Here is a 19,162-nt window from a genome sequence, read left to right as displayed (position 1 = left end):
CGCCCCTTATGAATATTAACGAGCGCGCATGCGCCCTGTCCCGCGTGTTGAGAAGAGGTGGCCAGCCGGAGTCGCGGCTCCCAGACCGGCGCTCCGGGTCCCTCCGAGAGCCAGGCGGGCACGCGTCATTGTGTTACCTGCAGCCGGCCGGCGAGCTAGGCTCAGGTTTTTTTTTTTCCCTCCACTCCCTCCCCCGCGTTTCATGCAGCTGATCTGAAAGGGAATAAAAGGCTGCGCATAATCATAATAATAAAAGAAGGGGAGCGCGAGAGAAGGAAAGAAAGCCGAGAGGTGGAAGAGGGGGGAGCGCCTCAAAGAAGCGATCAGAATAATAAAAGGAGGCCGGGCTCTTTGCCTTCTGGAACGCGCGGCTCTTGAAAGGGCTTTTGAAAAGTAGTGTTGTTTTCCAGTCGTGCATGCTCCAATCCACGGAGTATATTAGAGCCGGGACGCGGCGGCCGCGGGGGCAGCGACGACGGCAGCCTCGGCGGGAGCACCAGCGCTAGCAGCGGCGGCGGCGTCCGGAGTGCCCGCGGCGCGCGGCGCAGCGATGCGGTCCCCACGGACGCGCGGCCGGCCCGGGCGCCCCCTGAGCCTTCTGCTCGCCCTGCTCTGTGCCCTACGAGCCAAGGTAGGAGTCTCTCTCGTTCTTGCTCCCCGCGGTCCTCTCCCTTCCCTCGTGGCGTTCTGGACGCGAGCGGCTGTGGCTCCCAGTGCAAGCTCCGGAGCTCTTGAGTACAAGGCTCCCTGACCCTGACCCGAGAGGCTGCAACCGGTGTGGGAACGCTGGCTCCCCAGAGGGGAGCCCCTGGCCTCAAAAGATAAATTCCTCCTTGCTGGGCAGAGTAGGATCATTACGCTCTTGGCCCTTCGGGGCACTTGTCTTAGTTTTTCCCTCGCACTTGTGGTTTTTAAGCCCCTGAACCAGTAGAAGCCCCCAATCTAGTCTTTGCAAAATTATTCCCATTTGCCACAGAGGATCTTTGGCAGCTTGGGGTGTGTGTGTTTGGGAGGGGGGTGTCAAGGAGTCTCCACTTCCACCTTGAGAGAAAACTTTCTCATGCGTTGACCGTCCTTCCTCGCTGGCAGGTGTGCGGGGCCTCGGGTCAGTTTGAGCTGGAGATCCTGTCCATGCAGAACGTGAACGGAGAGCTACAGAATGGGAACTGTTGCGGCGGAGCCCGGAACCCTGGCGACCGCAAGTGCACCCGCGACGAGTGTGACACGTACTTCAAAGTGTGCCTCAAGGAGTATCAGTCCCGCGTCACGGCCGGGGGACCCTGCAGCTTCGGCTCAGGGTCTACGCCTGTCATCGGGGGCAACACCTTCAATCTCAAGGCCAGCCGCGGCAACGACCGTAACCGCATTGTACTGCCTTTCAGTTTCGCCTGGCCGGTGAGTGAGCGGCGCGGCGGGGTCGAGCCTTATATTGCCTCGAGAAGGATTTAAAGCCACTTGAAACTTGGCACTAAGTTGAGAGGCTTTTGGGGAGGCAACTCAGAGTCCAGACTATAGCTAAGACCTTGAACAAGATGAGCCGGGCGGGTCTTCCATTCTGGGTGGTGTCTGCTTAGCGCACCGAAATGGGGTCTCTGAAGAGGGAGAAAGTGCCCAAGGATGCTAATTTTACGCTTCCTACTTGAGATTACCCATCCCCGACCAGGAGGTCATTATAGATGATGTCTTTGCTTAACTAATTAAACCTCGTAGTGTCTTGGAAGGCGACTGCGCCTAGTCTGCCCTGCAAACGCTGTCCAAGTTGGCACCCTCCCCTTTCCCGTGAGTCGCCCCGAAGGCGGGTGTGTCCTTCCTGCAGGGTGTGGGGGAGCCGGTTTCCCGCAGCTCTAGGAGATTTTGGTGTGTTGGAGGGGTGCTCTCCCAGCCTGGGGTGGCGGCTGCAGGAGGTGGATTGTCTCCGGCTGGCGTCCAGGCTTTCGTCTGGGAACCTCCGCCCCCTGCCGGCCCCTTCCTCCCGCCCCCGCTCGGTGTAGCCCTGGCTGCCTCGCTGCCAGCGGTTCCCCAGTTCTGGAACAGCTGTGTTTGCAAACTTCCCCGGGAAGGGCGGGCGCACACTCCCGTCCGGAGGGCACCCGGCCTCCGCAAACCCTTCCCGCGCCGTAGTAAAGCTTAGAAGAGGCAGCCCGCTCTAAGAAGTGTTTGCGGGTGCAACTGTGTGCGCCCTGGTCTCCCCCTTGGCCCTCGGAGGCCGGCGTACCGCTGGCGGACTGCAGCCAAACCCTTGCAACATCCCAAAATGGGTGGTAGGAAGATGGGTGCGATTGCAGAAGGGGAGGAAAGGGAAATGGTCGGGGGTGTGCCCGTTGTCCATGAGGCGTGACTCGCTGCCAGGACTGGTGCTCCGCCAAGCCTGAGCTCCGAGGGTGGGTGGTAAGAGGGGGAGCTCTGTGCCCCGGGAGGATTGCTTTCCGCCACGTGCTCCGACGGGGTGCTCTCTGCTGCCTCCTACCCGCGGGTTTGGGCTGTGATTTGAAACTCAGAAGAGGGGCGGGAGAGAGAGAAAGCCTGTCTGGCTCTGTGTGTGAAGCTGAGCTGGCTCTTAAAGTCTGCGTTTACAGGAGTTGGCCTTTGCTTTGGGTGCGATAAGACAGTTATCGAAAACATGCTACTAAAAGGGTCTTATTTTGGCAAGGGGACTGGCCGCTGTAGGTGAAATCTCTTCAGATCGAGGGCTGTGTCTGTTGTGGGATTTCACTTTTACAAAGAATGTTTGTCTTGTTTGTTAATCCCCTATTAGGGAGAACTTTAAGCTAAAGAGGTTGGCCACCTCTAAATCTGGCTGGGTCCAAGCTTAGGGTGAGTGCTGGCTGCCCTTGAGCTGTGTTTAGAGTTTCGGGAGGAAGGGGTCTGCAGGTGGTTCCTCCCTCCCTAGGATCAGTCCGAGCCCCCTCGCTTTTCACAAGACCATAAAAGGAATCTTATTAGTGATGTGGAAAAAAAAAAAAAAACCCCGGCAGGCCTGGCTGAGGTTTATTTTGGAGAGAGGGGTCAGAGGGAGGATGGCTTGGAGGAAAACAGGCAGGCTTGCTCCACAGGCTAGCAGGGGTGGGGGGAGTGACCTAGAAGTGTGGCTGTCTGCTTTTGACACCTGGAAGAGAGAGTTCCCCACCGCCAAGGAGCTGAAGTGGGTGGAAGGTTTCCACCACCGCTGAGCTCACACTGCAGTGCCTTCAGGTCCCACCGGTCATCAGCCATGAAAGAGACTCGGCTTTTCTAGAAAGAGGGGAGACCCACTGAGTCAGCACTGAGAATGCAGTGCTTTTTGAGGCTGGGCCAACTACACGGATCACTCCTAACCAAGTCTTCACAGTGCTGCCCCCAAACAGGCCCCCTGTGAAACACAAGCTTGGCTTCCCAAGAGAACCTGAAGTTTGGGGGGTGTGTGTGTATTGTGTTAGTTTATTTTCCTCAATGTGGTTAGAGAAGTGTGGCTGTCTGTAACTTCCAAGAATGGCTCCAGGGTGAGTCTTAGCTTCAGTGAAAGCCTTAAGCTTCACAAGTGTTAGTGGGTAGCCCAGCTTCCTTCACTTTGCTAATTAACAGAGAGGCTTGCCTTTATAAGGGGCTAGGGGTGTCTCTTTGAAATAGTATTTGCCTAGCATTCTTAAAGGTTCTGGGTTCAAGCACCACCATGTTTTGTTTTTGTTTTTGTTTTTCCTCTCTCCTTCTTGGATAGGTTACAGTGGAGTTGGTGTGGAGATGATGATGAATTCCGGAGTAGGACATAATTTAAAAGGCAAACAAAAACTCTGGCCTACCTCGGCCTCATAGCCATATAAGCTGCCAACCCCTAAGCAGGCACAGTTGTCATTTGGGCTAAGTCCTCCTAAATTGGATTGGATTATGGGGAAGGGAAACACTCGGTTATGTCCCCCTTGGGTTACATCCCACTCAAGTGTCAACTACTCTGGCCCCAGTCTTTTAGCCTCGTGCCGGTGGCTTCTGATTGTGTTGTTGCCCATGCTGTAAGGGAGCTCAACGTGCAGCAACCAGCTTGATTTATTTTTCTTCACTTTGGACACTAGGTGATAAGAGCATTAGTTATGACAGGTAATTGGGCTTAACGAGAAATGATTTGGGAATAACCATTAATAAATCACCGAAATGGTTAATTTGCACCTCCCCAAATTAGCTCAAAATCCCAGTAGTGCCTGCTCATTAAAAATGCATTAGTGTAATTACTTCTGTTTTTGAAAACCTCAGTCATGTGGCTGCATCGGTGGCCCTAAATTGTAATGACTTGGGAGAGAACAACAGGAGTGTCTGGCTTTACCTTTAAATACCACTGACCCCATTCAGAGTCTTGCTGAGAACAACTTTCTTTTAGGACAAGCCAGTGAACTGTGACTAGCGTAGCAGAAGAGGGTGCCAGCTTGGACCCTTGTCACACTTACAGTCGCAGTAAATAAATAACAGGCGTTAGAGACAAGTTGCCATCAGGTGGCTAATCACAGAATCGAAATTCCAGTCCTGAGTATGAGTATGCTGTCTGCTATCTTTGTTTAGATGTGTGTGGGACAAATGGAGGACAGGGAATAAGGCTCTCTTTAAGTTAGCTTTTTTCTGTACCTCACCTATGTGCTTAGCATGTGTGCAGACATGTAAGTGCTTAGCACAAGGGATGTTCTGTGTATGGAGAGAACATCTGTTTTGGTTGTTGTTGCTGCTGCTGTTGTAGGAAATCTGCCTCAAATGTTTAAGTTGCTTTACTGGGTTTTGGGGTGGGGGGATGGAGGTAGGGTGGCTTGCAAACACTGTAGAATAGATGGGACCTACAGGACTTGCTTGGTTTCTAATAGTTTTCCTTCTCCTGCAGGTATAGCACTCTCTGTTTTCTTCCACTTTATCTTGTTTCTTAGCAACTTGCTCAAAGCTCCAGTACTTAGAAGAATCTGCAGCCCACCAGCTCCACACCCAGAGTTCTGTAGGGACTTGGAACATTTGTCCAGCATAGTGAAGTTTAAGGCTCAGTGCCGCTGGAAGCTGAATTGGTCAGAAGCAGAGGCAGCAGCAAAGTAGTAGAGGCATACCTTGAAGACAGCCAGCAATCTGAATGCCACCTAACAGCTTTACAAGTACTGCTTGCTATCTTCAGGGACGTTTTGTACAGAGGGGTGGTGGGAAATTTACCACGCAGGGAAAGGGCTCTTTGTGAGAAAACAAGGCCATAAGAAGTCTTCACGTCACATCACACGTGAAAACAGGAACACAGGGGTTCCAATGTCAGTCTTTCTGGATTACTCACCCAGATTACTTACATGAGGATACATGATCTGTGGAAGTGCGTATTGCTAGCTTAATAATCCACACTGACAAATCTTCCTGGGAATTCTTTCTGATAAAGTTCTAGAGACATACCCCTACCTACCCAAGGTTTTAGGGTTCAAACTGCTCAGAAGTGTTGCATTTGGCTCTATCCCTTAAATGATACACTCGAACAATAATTAGAACAAAATAAACTTTTCTTCCAAGGGCTGGAAGACATATCTGGAGGCATGAAAGTGAAGATTCTGACAATGATAAGGGAGGGAGGTGAAACTTGGGCTCAGAAAGCTGCTGTTGCTAGGTTACCGCTTGGCCCACAGCAGCCCCTTGGTCCTTATTCTTAGTGTCAGTAACAACTCTCATTGGAGCAGCACATTTGCTGGGAAGACATTCCCAGGGTGGCTCCTAGTGGTTAAAGGGGGCATGTAAATAATCAAACTGGGTCCTCCACCAGCTCGGCCCAGTTTTTATGCGCTTTTTGGTAAATAAGTAGAAAGGCTTCTTGTTCGGGCTTGCTCTGTGTGAACTGGACGGTTGTGCTTGGCTGGCTCCATGGTATTCTATCTATTAACCTCACCACCCTTTTGTAACTGGTGCATTTAATTATCAGTGGGATGCCTTTCAAACAGGTAAGGGTAATGATGGGAAAGGGGTTAGGGGCCTCTCATTTAGAGCCTCCAATCTGGATATGAGCTCCGAGGCCCCTTGGTGAGTCTTTGAGGTGGGCTTTGATGAGAAAATCACTCTTTGTGGCCAGATCACACTCTATTGACATGTCAAACCCTGCAAAAAAAAAAAAAAGGTTGCTTTCTATGACTGGAGCCTCAGCTTGTGTGCACTCAGGGAGTGGTCTCTTTTTTTTTCACCCCTCACCTTGCCAAAACCCTAAAAGACAGGAATTGTGTGTGCCCACACACGGACTCTCTGAACCCCCCTTTTTTTTGTTTCACGTGTTTTGTGACTAGAATATTTTATATTCTGGCCACCCAGACGCAGGCAGGACAATAGAGTTGGCTGGACTGACTGAAGCGAGGATTACAGAGAAGAATAGGGCCTCTCCAGAAATACTGCTAATACCGGACAAGTGACAGGAAGCAACAGTTGAGTCAGCAGAGCACATGCAGGGCCCCTGACAACCTGGGGCCAGAAGGCTGCGTATAATGGCTGTGTTGGCACTCGGGGCATTCCCAGGATATGCGTGCCTCTGGCGTGTCTGCCTGTCGCAGCGATCTGGGGTTTTGGACTCCCCACGCGTGCCGTTTGGATGGCGGTTTGTTTGTGTCCGTCAGCTTGGCAGGAGGGGAGGCAGCCACTTCTTAGGGCTTGGTTTGGCTCCCACTGTTGCCAGGAAAAGGAAGCTCCCAGCTGCCAACACAATCACCTTTGTTTCTTACATCCCCCCCTGCTTAATGTGGCAATTAAGTGCTTACTGCTTTGCCCAGTGCCAAGGTAACCTCCATAGAGTGGGGCCAGGACAAAGAATGAACCCTAGACCAGCAGCTCAAGTGTGGAGAATAGGAGGAGGTGCCTGGTGGCCCAACCTTGCTAAGGTGACCCGGTGACTGTGGTATGCCTTGAGGGCTTTGAGGCCAAGATCCTTCTGTAGGTAAAATTGTATGGAAATCTCCCAGAAGGCTGTTCTGAAAGCTGAGCAGTACTTTCTGATGCTTCACAAGAATGGAAGCCAGCCACCTTGCTCCCAGATGTCCTTGAGCCTCAAGCTGGGAAGGGACAAAAGTGACTCAGTTGCACATCCAGATGGAAGATCGTTCCTCTTGCTTTGCTCCCCAAGACTACTACTCTGGGAAGACTCAGGACAACATATGAAATCTGGGTAGCTCATCAAAGTTCCTTTTATTGTCTGAGCCACATCAAAATGCAGGACTCGCTTGTTTGCTTTTGGGTGTAAAGTTAAGATCAAGCAAAACTCGGTTTTCGAAGCCCCTTATAAACTCCCTTAGGACTGGGGACTTGGCCGCTGCTGAGGATGGGATGTGTAGTAGCCACTCACGTGGGTAATTTGTGGCTGGGTATCTGCTTGAGTGGCGTGAGACACACATGGTCTAACATCTCAGTGTCCGGACATATAGTTGGGGATGTACAGAGGTCAAGCGTGGGCCTGGGAAAAAATTTAAAGCTCCCTAGCAACTAATAATCATTGCCAAATTATCTTGATTGTTGATCTATAGTGTGGGGATGGAGTGGGAGGGAAGAATGCCTCTTAATAGAAGCCTTGGAGGGAATCCTTTCTCTGAAGGCAGGGCACCCATGCCTCAGGAAACCTGGAGCTCTATCTAATCCATGCTCTCAAGAGAAAACAAAGTCCATCCAGGCTTGGCTGATGCCTCTGCCAGCCCTTACCCTTACTCTAGCCCACCTTCAACCCCCACAAAGAAGGTACTTGATTGGGGAATCATACCGCCAGCCCATGGGGCTGTGGTACATACGTTCGTCTCCCTCCTGCTGGGGTATTGTTGGTCAGCAGCTTTTGAGTCCAAGATGAATCTGGCAGATGGCTTGATCTTCCAAGTGCGCCTGTGCAAGGTCTGAGGATGTCCTGTGCCTGGACCATAAAGCTGAGTAAATACTGCTGAGCCAGCTGCTTCCAAGGCACCTTTCTTTGCAGTGGTGTTTGTGGGTATTATGTGTGTTTAGTGCTTGTGCAAGTCTGTCAAAACTTTCGGTATCAATGCATTTAATCAGAGGATTAATTACAGCAATATTGTTGAAGTGAAGGATGTGGGCCTCAATGTGACCAACAAATGAAGGGCTTAATTATACAGAATCAGCCACACATCTGGCCTCATTTCGACTTGGCTCTCACCATGAACCAGGAGAGAAATATAATTTCTTGCTGCTCTCCTGGATGAGTCCTATAATTTGTAGGAAGTCCTAGGAAACTTAAAGAGGCTGTAAATAAGGTGTAACTTTCACTAATAAAATATTAACGACAATAACAATGTATCTGGACCTACAGCCCACTAGTGCTGGGTATGTGTCCTGGCTTGCCCGGCTTTGCTTGCTTTGTGAGCATTTTCCCACAGTTATCAGTGAACGAAATGGAATCCTGCTGTAAGTATGAAACATATTTCGGCTGAATTCCAAAGCAGGGGCCTATCACGAGGTTTTTTTTTTTTTTTTTTTTTTTTTTTTTTTTTTGTCGTCAGAGCAGACCTGCTGTGTCACAGAGAGAGTAGTGAGCCTGCCTTGATTTATGAATGAAACCCGCTTCCCTCCCATGCCTTTACGCTATCCTTGCCATCTCTTCCCCTGGCAGCGGTGTTTTCTGGTGGCATTGTGGTTATCCGAGAGACATACGCATTGTCCGGGTTTGTACTGGTGGTAGAACCGTGCTGCACAAACCTGTTCCAGTTCTGTTTTCCCCCCCACCCCCCAGTTAGGCTTAGGGAGATTCACCTCGGTGCCTATTGAAAGTGAAGACTGGAGTAAAAGTGGAAATTTGCTAATGGCTTGGGTCTTGGGGAAGAGCGGCTGGGATTCAGAGGCACACTTAGAAGATAAAGCATGCTTCAGTAGAAAGACTGGCATCTTGCCAGCCTCCAGGGAATTGTTTAGTTACTGAACTGATTATTCCAGGAATGTTAGATCTTATTGACAGATACATTCATCAATAAACATAACCCATGGGTGTGCGGTGGCTTCTCAGTTGTGCTTCTCCCACAGACAGCCATAACCCACCCCACCATCTAAGCTAGGTTGCAGCCTTTGTCTTAAGTCTTTGAGCCTTGCCCCTCCTTTTTCCTAGAGTCACCTGATACTTGTGGGAGCTGGGATGGTCTCACACAGACAGGGCTTTCAAAGGGGTTCTGAAAAGGAAAAGGGGGCCTCCCCTGGGACTGCCCCACCAGGGCCCAAAGCGTAACCTTAACCTTTGCAGTTCTCTCTTAGTACAAATACCTGAGTAGGTTGGCTTGGGATAAATTCTTTGTGTGTGTGTGTGTGTGTGTGTGTGTGTGTTTTCTCATGCACTAGGACTAGGGACTGAAAAGTTTTGGGAAACCTATATGCTATGTGTTCCCATTATAGGGAGTACTAGTTTCTGACCAGGACTTTGGGCTGCTTGGCTCGCTTGGTGTGAGCCCCTGGGTGTCCCTGGCAGGTGAAAAGGGGTTATCAACCTGTGAAGAGTGCTGAAGAGAAAAGAGGCTGGTCTGGCTTCAAATACCCTGCTGGCGTTGTTCTCAGCCTTCTATTTTGGGTTGGCTCCTGGTGCCAGAGCACCAGAGACCGCAGGCAGCCTCAGCATCGCAGAGTTGACCCCTGTATCGGAATCACTAAACCTTGCTTTTATCTGTCTTGCAGAGGTCCTACACTTTGCTGGTGGAGGCATGGGATTCCAGTAACGACACCATTCGTAAGTATCTCGTCAGGAATTCTTTAAATGCTGGTGTGTTTAAACCACAGTGCTGGGAAACCCAGAGGAAGGTCCCCAGTGCCCCACCCCACCTGGGCTGAACCTGTCCATGGAGCCTATTCCTTAACTTCTAGAACTTTCGACTGAAATACTAAGTAGCCAGAATAGACTCGCAATTTATTCAGTCCTTGCAGAAAGGGACGTAGTTTATCTCTGGATAGAGATCTTAATGGTTTTACAACTTTAAAACCTTGTAGACTGCTAAAGGATCAAAGGAGTGACTTTTTAAAAGTCCATTTAAACTTTAAGTGAGCATTCAATCTCTCGTCAGAAAGATAAAGCTGTAAAGGGCAGTGCTGGGCTCTAAAGACAGACCTTAAATTTCACTCGGTGGGCAGGTGAGCCCCAAGCCAGCCTGAGTTTCCCACACTGCTCACCACAAACCTCCCATTGAAGCAGAATTTCAGAGTCCCCGCAGTCATGACCTGCCCTGTCCCTTTTGAAAGATGGCTCTGTTTTCTGGGCAGGTTGCTTTTCAGGCCTGCAGAGAAGTGGCTGGGGGTAGAGAGGCAGTGAAGGTGTGCTCTGCTGATGGTGGTCAAACTGTAACGTAACATGTTTTCCCCGCACACTGAAATAGACAGTTCCTCTTTTATCACCAGAGTCTGGTTGTCATTGGAAAACCTGATTCAGTTTGAATTTTTTTTTTTTTTTTGTTTTGATCTGTTCAGGAAGAGTGTTGATCCAGTTTTGTTTTGTTTTTGTTTTTGTTTTTTTTTTTTTTTTTTGCCTTTGCCCTCTGCTCCCAGAATGCCTTGCTCCTTCTACTTCTCTCCTTAACTGACCGTGTCTTTTTCTTTCTTTCTTTTTTCAACATTACTGTGCTTCTGTACTGTAGGTGAAGGTCCTGAGTCCTCAGCATGGGCACTGGGACAGCTGCACATAAATTCAATGGGCAGTACAACGGGGCTGGCTCCTTGGGCCTCTTAGGGTCACAGAATCCTTGCCAAGCCCTGGGGTGAAGCAGGCTGTCTGTCATTAGGGTTATTTTCTTGCTTTGGAATTCAGCTATTTAGACAGCAGCCCTGCCTGGGAGAGAGTTTGTGGAATGCCAGGATCTGAGCTATCTCATTGTGACAGACATTTATGCTCTAAGGGTGGAGGTTGGGACACTTTGCCAGACTTACTTATGGTTGATGCCAGCCAAGGTCATGGATACCTGTTTGTCTTCCTCACAAACCCTGAGCTCTGTGTGGATATTCTATCATTGGATATCTATATTATATCTTACTGTGCAAAGGGATGGGTGGGGGACAGACTCGGGCCTTCTGTATTCAGTGGTGCTGGAATGGAAGCCACGAGAAGATTCCTATCCAGCATCTGCGGAATGTTGCTAAGCTGTCTGTCATTCTCCAGGGCTATGACACTAGGGACCTGCGGCCTTTCCATGGCTTCCCATGGTTATCCTTGTTTCCAGGCAGTGGGAATCCCGACGTTTTGGGGACTCCTGGCTATGTCATTTCTTCCTAGGGTAACTAGCCTCTGGCCAGGAGACAAGGAAGACCAATTTGCTTTCAGATCTCACTTTTTAGAAAGTGAGACATAGCCACAGAGGCCCGTCACAGTTACGGGAATTTATAGTACAAGCCTCAGGCTTTGTGGGTTATCTGCTTTTCTGTCGACTCATTTAATTTTTCGTCTATATTTTCAAGGTATCGAAAATTCCAGAGTCAAAGCCAGATTGGAGGCCCAAGAGCACTCCCCTTTAATGGAGCCCTTTCTGGGTGACAGACACACGGACAGTCAGTGCCTTAAGCCCCTATGTGTCCTACTAAGCATCCATATTTATTTAGCCTCCAACTTCTGAATAGTCTTGACCTTTTGTTCTCCATATGAACCCAGCTGCCTCCCGCCATATCTACTGCTGCTGTTGCCCTGGTCCACTTCACTGCCTGATTGTCCCGTCAAGAGCTAGTGTCATTGTCACTAGGTCTGTCCTTACTGGCTCTGGTCACCTTTCAGTATCTTCTCCATTCTTGTGCTATCTTTTTATTTATTTTTTTCCCTTGAGCATAGCATTAGATGGTCATTCTGGTGGTAAAAACTCAGCGGCTTCCTGTAGTTCTTGGTTGGGTCAGATCTTTGTTTTCCTTGTCTTCCTGATAGCTTGTCTTAACACAGCGCACTGACTGTGTCTGTATCTAGCCGTTCCTTATTCTTTTATTTTCTTTCCTGGAGTGTATCATGTTTCTTTTTCTTTCTTTCTTTCTTTCTTTCTTTCTTTCTTTCTTTCTTTTTTTTTTTTTTTTGTTTTGGGACCTTTGTGTGTACTGTTTATATGTTTGGTCTCCTTATTTTCTCTGCTCTTACAAAGCATCAGAGGATGCCAAGGAGCCCAATCTTGTGGGCTGTTCTTTGGTAGCTCATCAAGTTGCAAACATCCTGGCTTTGCGTGTAACTTATAGGCAGGTCCCCAGGTTTGGGTCAGAATTTCTTTTCACACCAGCTTTGTAATCATCCCCAATGAAAGTTTTTCTTAACCACTCTTTGGTCTGTGTATATTTGCAAAAGTTCAAGTATAGTCTAGACCAACTTAAGATGCTTCTGAAGTTCCAAGGCTACTTCCCAGACTCAGTCTTCCAGTTGTTCCGACTCAGTACTATTGCATATAGAGACCCAGGTTTGTCTTTTTCCACCTGAGCAAGTGATTTTAGTAGATCATAATGTTTAACGGATTGATGGGCAAGCAGGAGTCCTTGAGACCAAGTTTTTCCATACAGCATAACCTTCTCTCAGCTAAGGACATTATTGAGGTTTTTTCTGATTGCTCCTTGAGTTGTGTTCTTGGTGGTACCTCCTCCTCCCTTCTGGGTGGACATGGCTGCGCATGTGCTTCGAGATGTGTCTTTATACGAATGGAATTTACAGGAATGTGTGCTAATATTCGTTTCTAGTCCTAAGGCTGAAGCTGCTCCAGGTGAGCTGCCCCCTGTACTTAGCGACCCAAGCTAATGGGAGAGCTGAGTCAGGTGGCAATGTTGAATCTTCACACAGTAAACTCTGGCCTGTGACTGAGACAGTGTAGAGCATGCCACATATTTTGTAGCCTCTTGCCTCGGAGGGTGTGAAGTTCTTTTCATAGCTTTTTGTTAGCCACCCCCCCCCCACCCGTCCCCCATGGATTCTGAGTTTATCTTCATAGCATTCCCTGAAAGTTAGGTAAAAAGTGCACTGAACCACACAGATTCATTCCTTAAGACACCTTTGTGACATGGCTGCTGTGTTAATAATTCCTTCATTAAGCTCTTAGAGCTAACGCCGTAATAGCCCACCACAGTTCTCAACTGAACCAGCAAAGCAAACAAAATGGAGAGGCATTTTTGCCATTCTTTGGTCTGTGCATATTTGCAAAAACTCGAGTACAGTGTTACCTGCACGTGGTTCTGCGTGTTGCTGTGTGTGTAAGCCTGCAGGTGCGTGGGCTTGTTCAAGGCTTGTTCCACCCACACCATGGTCCAGACTGGCTGGAGCTGTGTTGGTTGTGCTTAGAGCCACCCAGGAGTTGTTTCCCTGGTCACCTGTAGGGCTTGTCTAGCTTTGTCAAGGAGCAACAGGCTCAGGGCCTAGAAAAACAGTGGTGTAGGTGTGCAGGAATCACAGAGACATTGGAAGTAGGTCTTGCACTGCCTCTCCAAGGTGGCCTTGAATTTGACAAGGTGATGACTGGCAGGTTTAAGAAAACAAACACAGGACCAGGCTGCGTGCTGACTGAGAGCCTGCTCTGTCCACATCCCGCTGCACTCCTTGCTCCTGGGGTTTAGAGCTATTTTAGTACCTGTCTCTTAGACTAGATTGTAGGTGACCTCAGTAGGGCCGGGTCGTACTGCTTCTGAGAACTGCCTGGTCTCTAGACGTTTCCTCTGCCTCTCGGGCATCTTTAAGGCACCTGAATTAAAACAGACACAAACAAACGCAATGCCTCAACCTAGCCGTCTGCAGGCTACGATGAATTTACCCATGTCTGCCAGCTTAGGCTGAGGAAGAGAGTGAGCTGTAGTATCTTGTTTTCTGTTGTTGCTGATGGAATGTCAGCTCAATTTTTATTGTTTGCTTTTCACATAATTGCAGTCCACCCCTTGGCGCTCAGTGAAGAATTTTGAAATAGAGCTCTTCTAAGCAAGACTTGCAACACTAACCTTGTCTGGAAGAGTAAAATTTCTTTATTGAGGGCAAAATCTTCTACGGAGCATCTTTCTAGACTGTGTAGGAGTTTTTGCAACTGAGTGTGGGCAGCAGCATGTTAGAAAAGTTGTCCAAGGACCCTGACCACAGGAACAAATACAGACACCATCACTAAAGGTCAGCTAAAGCAGGAGACACTGTTTTACCCACGGCGCAGAGATGAGGAAAGGAGATGTGGTGCTCTAGATGCTCCTGATGCTGAGGACCCTCAGGCTTTGCTGGCAGGTAGATAGGGATCGATGGCCAGTGGATGGAAAGTGTTGTGTGCACCGAGTCTGCACTGATGTTCTTAGGATACTTCTTGCTTCTGGCCAACATTTACGGGAGCATGTATTCAACATGCTTGCTGTAGCTGAGGCCTTCTTTAAAAAGATTTATTTATTACATATAAGTGCACTGTAGCTGTCTTCAGACACACCAGAAGAGGGCATCAGATCTCATGACTGATGGTTGTGAGCCACCATGTGGTTGCTGGGAACTGAACTCAGGACCTCTGGAAGAGCAGTCAGTGAGTGCTTTTAACCACTGAGCCATCCGTCTCTCCAACCCTGCAAGAGGCTAAATCTAACTTCTTGAATACCTGTATGTCAGGGAAGAGGTGCATTTATTCAATGCTGTCTCCAGGCTCCCGGCAACAACTTTGGTAAATTGGCAAACAAAGAAGGCACAGCTCTTGGTGCTTTTTTTTTTCAATAAGTTTGACTTTTGTACTGTGTGTGTGTTTCTAGTCTGAAAGTAGCCAAGAAGGTCAGATGGGAAATTGCTAACGTGAATGTTAATCTTTTTCCCTATCTCTAGAACCTGATAGCATAATTGAGAAGGCTTCTCACTCAGGAATGATAAACCCCAGCCGGCAATGGCAGACGCTGAAACAAAACACAGGAATTGCCCACTTTGAGTATCAGATCCGAGTGACCTGTGACGACCACTACTATGGCTTTGGCTGCAATAAGTTCTGTAGGCCCAGAGACGACTTCTTTGGACATTATGCCTGTGACCAGAATGGCAATAAGACCTGCATGGAAGGTTGGATGGGTCCTGAGTGTAACAAAGGTATGCCTGCGTGCCACTGAACGGCTTATAGGTGCCAGGTTCTCACCCTTCCGGCTGTCAGGCGGCAGAGTCGGGTTCTGCCATTACCATAGACCGAAGCATGAAGATGCTGTGTGCAGAAGATTCTGTTAGTGCCCTGTCCGGAGTCCCGTTACCAGCTGGTGTCCCCATCCCCCAGCTGCCATGAGTGTTGGCTGCTAACAGCCCGCAGCTGCTCCTTCTCCAGGGAGTTGTCCTTGGCCAAGCAGGAGCCACTCTCTGCCCCATCCCTGCAGCGGAACAGTTACTGAGTGACTGACACACGGGGGGGGGGGGGGGGGGGGATATGGGATGTTACACGAAGGCCAGCCCCTTGGCTTTAACGCTGGAGAATAAGATTCACACTCCAGAGGTTCCCCCGGGATCATACTGAAGTCAGACCCCAGCTGAGACCACATCCTTGCTCAGCTCCTCCTTAGGCCTCATCTGGCTTCCCATCCCTTCCTTCTATTACCAAATCTCCTCCTCAGACGGCTTCTGAGAAGAGCCTGATGCCAAACAGGAACAGGCCAGGCCAGTGATGTTTGAAACGAGTGCCCTGCAGCAAGTTTCACTGGGCATCTTTGAGGTTGTGGCATTAAAGGTGGGGGAGGGTAGTAGGTGGCATCCTTTAGAGTCCCTTACTGTCTTTTGCCCCTTATACTTGGATTAAGTAGTTGTAATTGCTAGCCATAGAGTTGGAGGTCCCTCGTGGACATATAATATACCTTGCTGGTCTTGCAGAAGCATTAAAGTTCTTTGTTTAGCTTTAGATTGTGAGGGTGCAGCTTGAGAGGACACTGGGTCTCTTAGGCGGTCTTCTCTCTGGTATCTGGTGACAAGTTTAAAAAGACGGCACTTCTGGAACTGATGACTGAAGGAATTGCTTAATATTTTAAAATCCAGTAGCAATTACTTAAGTTCCCCAATGTTCGTGTCCTTTCCTAAGTGTCCCCTTGATTTCTTTTTTTCTATCTCTGAGCGAGTGTAGAATTGCTCTGTGAGGTTACTTGTCCGCAAGATTAGGCTGCCTGGTTTTTACCTTCGTGGGATTGTTGAAACTAAGCATTTAGAGGCAGGCTCACCTGAAAATACCATGCTGGGGCAGTGTTGGGGCAGGGAAGGTTTTTGTTTTTCCTCTTAATGAGGGGGAACTAGGCCCTGACAGGGCTCGAGGAATAAGCATACTCCCTGATCATTTTGCCCCCAGACTGTATTGTGATTTGAGGATCTACTAACATAGCCTTGAAGTTTGAACCTGGATTTGTTATTTTGGCCCCTAGTTTTATGTACTAGACCCATTCGAGTGACAGTGACCCTCCAGGCACAGGCAGTGCTAATGGAACTTTCTGGTTTTTTTCCTCAGCTATATGCCGACAGGGCTGCAGTCCCAAGCACGGCTCTTGCAAACTCCCAGGTGACTGCAGGTAAATGACCAACTAATTGAACAACAGTAATCTCTCTCTCTCCCTCTCTCTCTCTCTCTCTGTCTCTCTGATGCAAAGCAGAAAAACTGACTTCATCGTGAATGTGCCTCTTTTTTTGGGGGGGAGGGGAGGCTGAAAAAATTAGGGGAAACACAAAACAAAACAGGCACATGGAAAGCTTATTAATCATACCAGCTGTTTGGTGGAACGCACTCTTCTCCATCGGTGCTGGGGGGTGGGCCAAAACCCCAAACCCAAATCCTTCATGGGCATAGCTGGCATCTTCATGTATTAATGGTTCTGTAAATTGGGAAGACCGATTAGTAATCTTCCTTAAGTGCTAATGGACCGGACTGGAACAAAGCTTTGTTTCCCCTTGTCTCCTCCTCCACCCTGGCTTTTCCTAGGGCACCCTCCCCCACTTTTCCCATCAATAGGCAAAAGTCCAGCATTCTTTAGAATGGGATTAGTACAATCTCCTGGCCCCTTTGCAGGCGGGAGCTGGGCTGTCGCTGGAGGTTAATGGCTGTGTTGGAATCTGCTCCGTTGAGCCTGATGAATGTAGACTTTGCTGCTGGCCTTTGAAGTCTGTCCTTTATGGTCCAGGGACAATACTGAAACCAAACGGAAACCTACTCAGCCTGTTTCCCCTTCCGATGCCGGTTTTGGGGGCTTTTTGAAATGTACATTATGCCAATTTGGAAAAGACTTGTTTCAGGAAATACCTTTGGTGTCTGTGGCATTTTGACTGGTCTCAGGCTTTATCCCCCCCCCCCCCAAGCCTTTAAGAATTAGCAAATTCTATGAGACACTCAGTGGACCCCCTTTCAAAGTCCTGTCACCTTTGCTCCGAAGGCTGCAAGGACTTGAGCCAAACAGTTTTGAAACAGTCTAAAGGCACTAACCCGTAGAATAAGGTGCCCGGTGCTCTTACTAAAAACAACAACAACAAAACAGCTTTTGATTCTGAGGGTCTGTGGGGGGCCTCCAGTAGTGGTGCCACCCCCAAACTAGATTGAACAGAATTGTTAGACGTGCAAGTTCCTGTTTCCCACAACTGACTGACTTCCCAGGCCTTCGTTGAGCCTAGGAGTCTGCATTTGCCAAGTCTGCTCAGTGATTTCTCCCTGGGCAAACACTGGGGCTACTGCTTTAACCGGTCACCCATAGGTTTAACCTTGATGACTCCGTAGCCCCACCCTGTGCTCTCTCCCCAACCTTGGGAGCTCGCTAACTTGCCGCTGAAGAGATTCAAGGCAGCTGGGAGTAAACTAAGAACAGGTTGTCCTGGAATTGTTTCTTCCTGCTTTTTGAAAGTTGATTTCCAGGAAGCCTGGACAGAATTTGCCTACTAAGGAACATGCCTGGTCGCAGCAGGCCCTGCGCGCGCGGCACGCAACCGCATCTTTGTCAGAGACAGAGCAGGAACCAACCTTCAGTGACTTTGCTAATTAAGGCCCTTCTGGAGAAAGTAAGAGTGCAAGTTACTCTTGAGCCTTGGAGCCTGCTCCCCACTCTGATAGCATCAGCGAGGCCAACTGAGTGGAGTGCTACTGTCATCAGAATAAACACCCTGCTGGGCAGGGGAGGGCCCTCCCAGCCAGAACAACAGGCTTTGTTTCCTGAGTTGAGCCCTTTCTCTTTCGAAGTCTCACCTCCCACTCCCTGCCCAGACATGCACCGCTGCTCTTATTTACTTAAGGTGCAACTTTCCCACACGCCATTTGCATAGTCTCCCAGCCTTGTCCCTCTCTCTGTCTTGAAAGACAATCAAGACAGAACCTTCCAGCTAAGGAAGTTCAGGTTGAGTCCTGCTCCCGAAATAGTTGCATGGCAAGTTCGCTGTAAGTTGTCTTTTGGGTTGTGTATTACATGTGTGTTTTTGTTTTCCTTGACTCCCCCACAGGAGAAAACTTCACTGATTTTGTTGTTCCCAGGTAGACTTGGGTTTTTGCCCCTTCCTGGGTGTCCAGGCTGGTTCAGCCCGACAATAATATCAAACTTAATTATGAATCATCATCTCAGGAAAGTCAGCTTCTCATGGGGATGCTAATCATCTCTCATTACACTGGGATAACTTGGTAGATGCCTCTGTCAGGGTCAGTATTTTTATGTTTTTGTTTGAAATGGCCTCCTATGGTTGCCTTTTTTTTTTTTTTTTAATGCTCCGGCATTGAGCCTTCATTAATTAGGAGGTTGGTTGAGTCCTCAGATGTCCGGCTTGGTTTTATTAGGCAAACTGAAGAAGTGGAGTGATCCTTCACTTGGGACACGGAGCGAGGACAAAGGATTGTGGTCTCATCAGTTACCTCATGTCTTCTAAGCTAAGAACACTGATCTGACAGACCCAGACCGGCTTCCCACCCTCCTGCCTCCCACTGACTTGGGTGTATGCCTCCAAAGAGAGTGGTTCCCATTCAGTGGTAGCACACTCCTCTCTTAGCTCAAATCTTTTCAATGGTCACGTGTCGTTGAAACTGATGGTCTAGTTACGGACTCCAGAATCCTGTGTCCTATTAACTTTAAGCCCCACATTATAGTGGTTGTCGGTGTCTGGGTGTAGATGGCTGTTTTGAGAAGTTAGGAAGTCGTGTCCAGATTCTCAAGGGTTCAGTGGCTTCTCAGCCTGGGTGATTAGCTAATAGCTAGATTTCTATAATTTTCCCATGACCAGGATTTGCTCCTTTGCCTCCAGCTCTCTGGAACTGAAAGCCTTTCCTTCTGGTGGGGGAAGGGGAGGCATGAGGGTTTTTTTTTTTTTTTT

The 19,162-nt window shown here is 48.8% G+C and overlaps 1 protein-coding gene across 1 annotated transcript in view; it reads left to right on the top strand.

The window, feature by feature from the left end:
* Nucleotides 1–201: 201 nt before the first annotated feature.
* The window catches only part of JAG1 (jagged canonical Notch ligand 1), a 34,692-nt gene continuing 15,731 nt past the window's right edge, over nt 202–19,162 (top strand). Inside the window, exons 1-5 of the mRNA XM_080931383.1 lie at nt 202–631; nt 1,090–1,395; nt 9,607–9,658; nt 14,699–14,953; nt 16,338–16,398. Of these exons, the coding sequence (XP_080787509.1) occupies nt 551–631; nt 1,090–1,395; nt 9,607–9,658; nt 14,699–14,953; nt 16,338–16,398 (755 nt within the window). The 5' untranslated portion in view covers nt 202–550. The remainder of the gene's footprint in view (nt 632–1,089; nt 1,396–9,606; nt 9,659–14,698; nt 14,954–16,337; nt 16,399–19,162) is intronic.

The sequence above is a fragment of the Micromys minutus genome (assembly GCF_963924665.1).
Source record: "Micromys minutus genome assembly, chromosome: 17".
NCBI classification, from domain to species: domain Eukaryota; kingdom Metazoa; phylum Chordata; class Mammalia; order Rodentia; family Muridae; genus Micromys; species Micromys minutus.
Note: the sequence above shows the minus strand (reverse complement) of the source record. Positions and strands in the feature narration are given on the sequence as shown.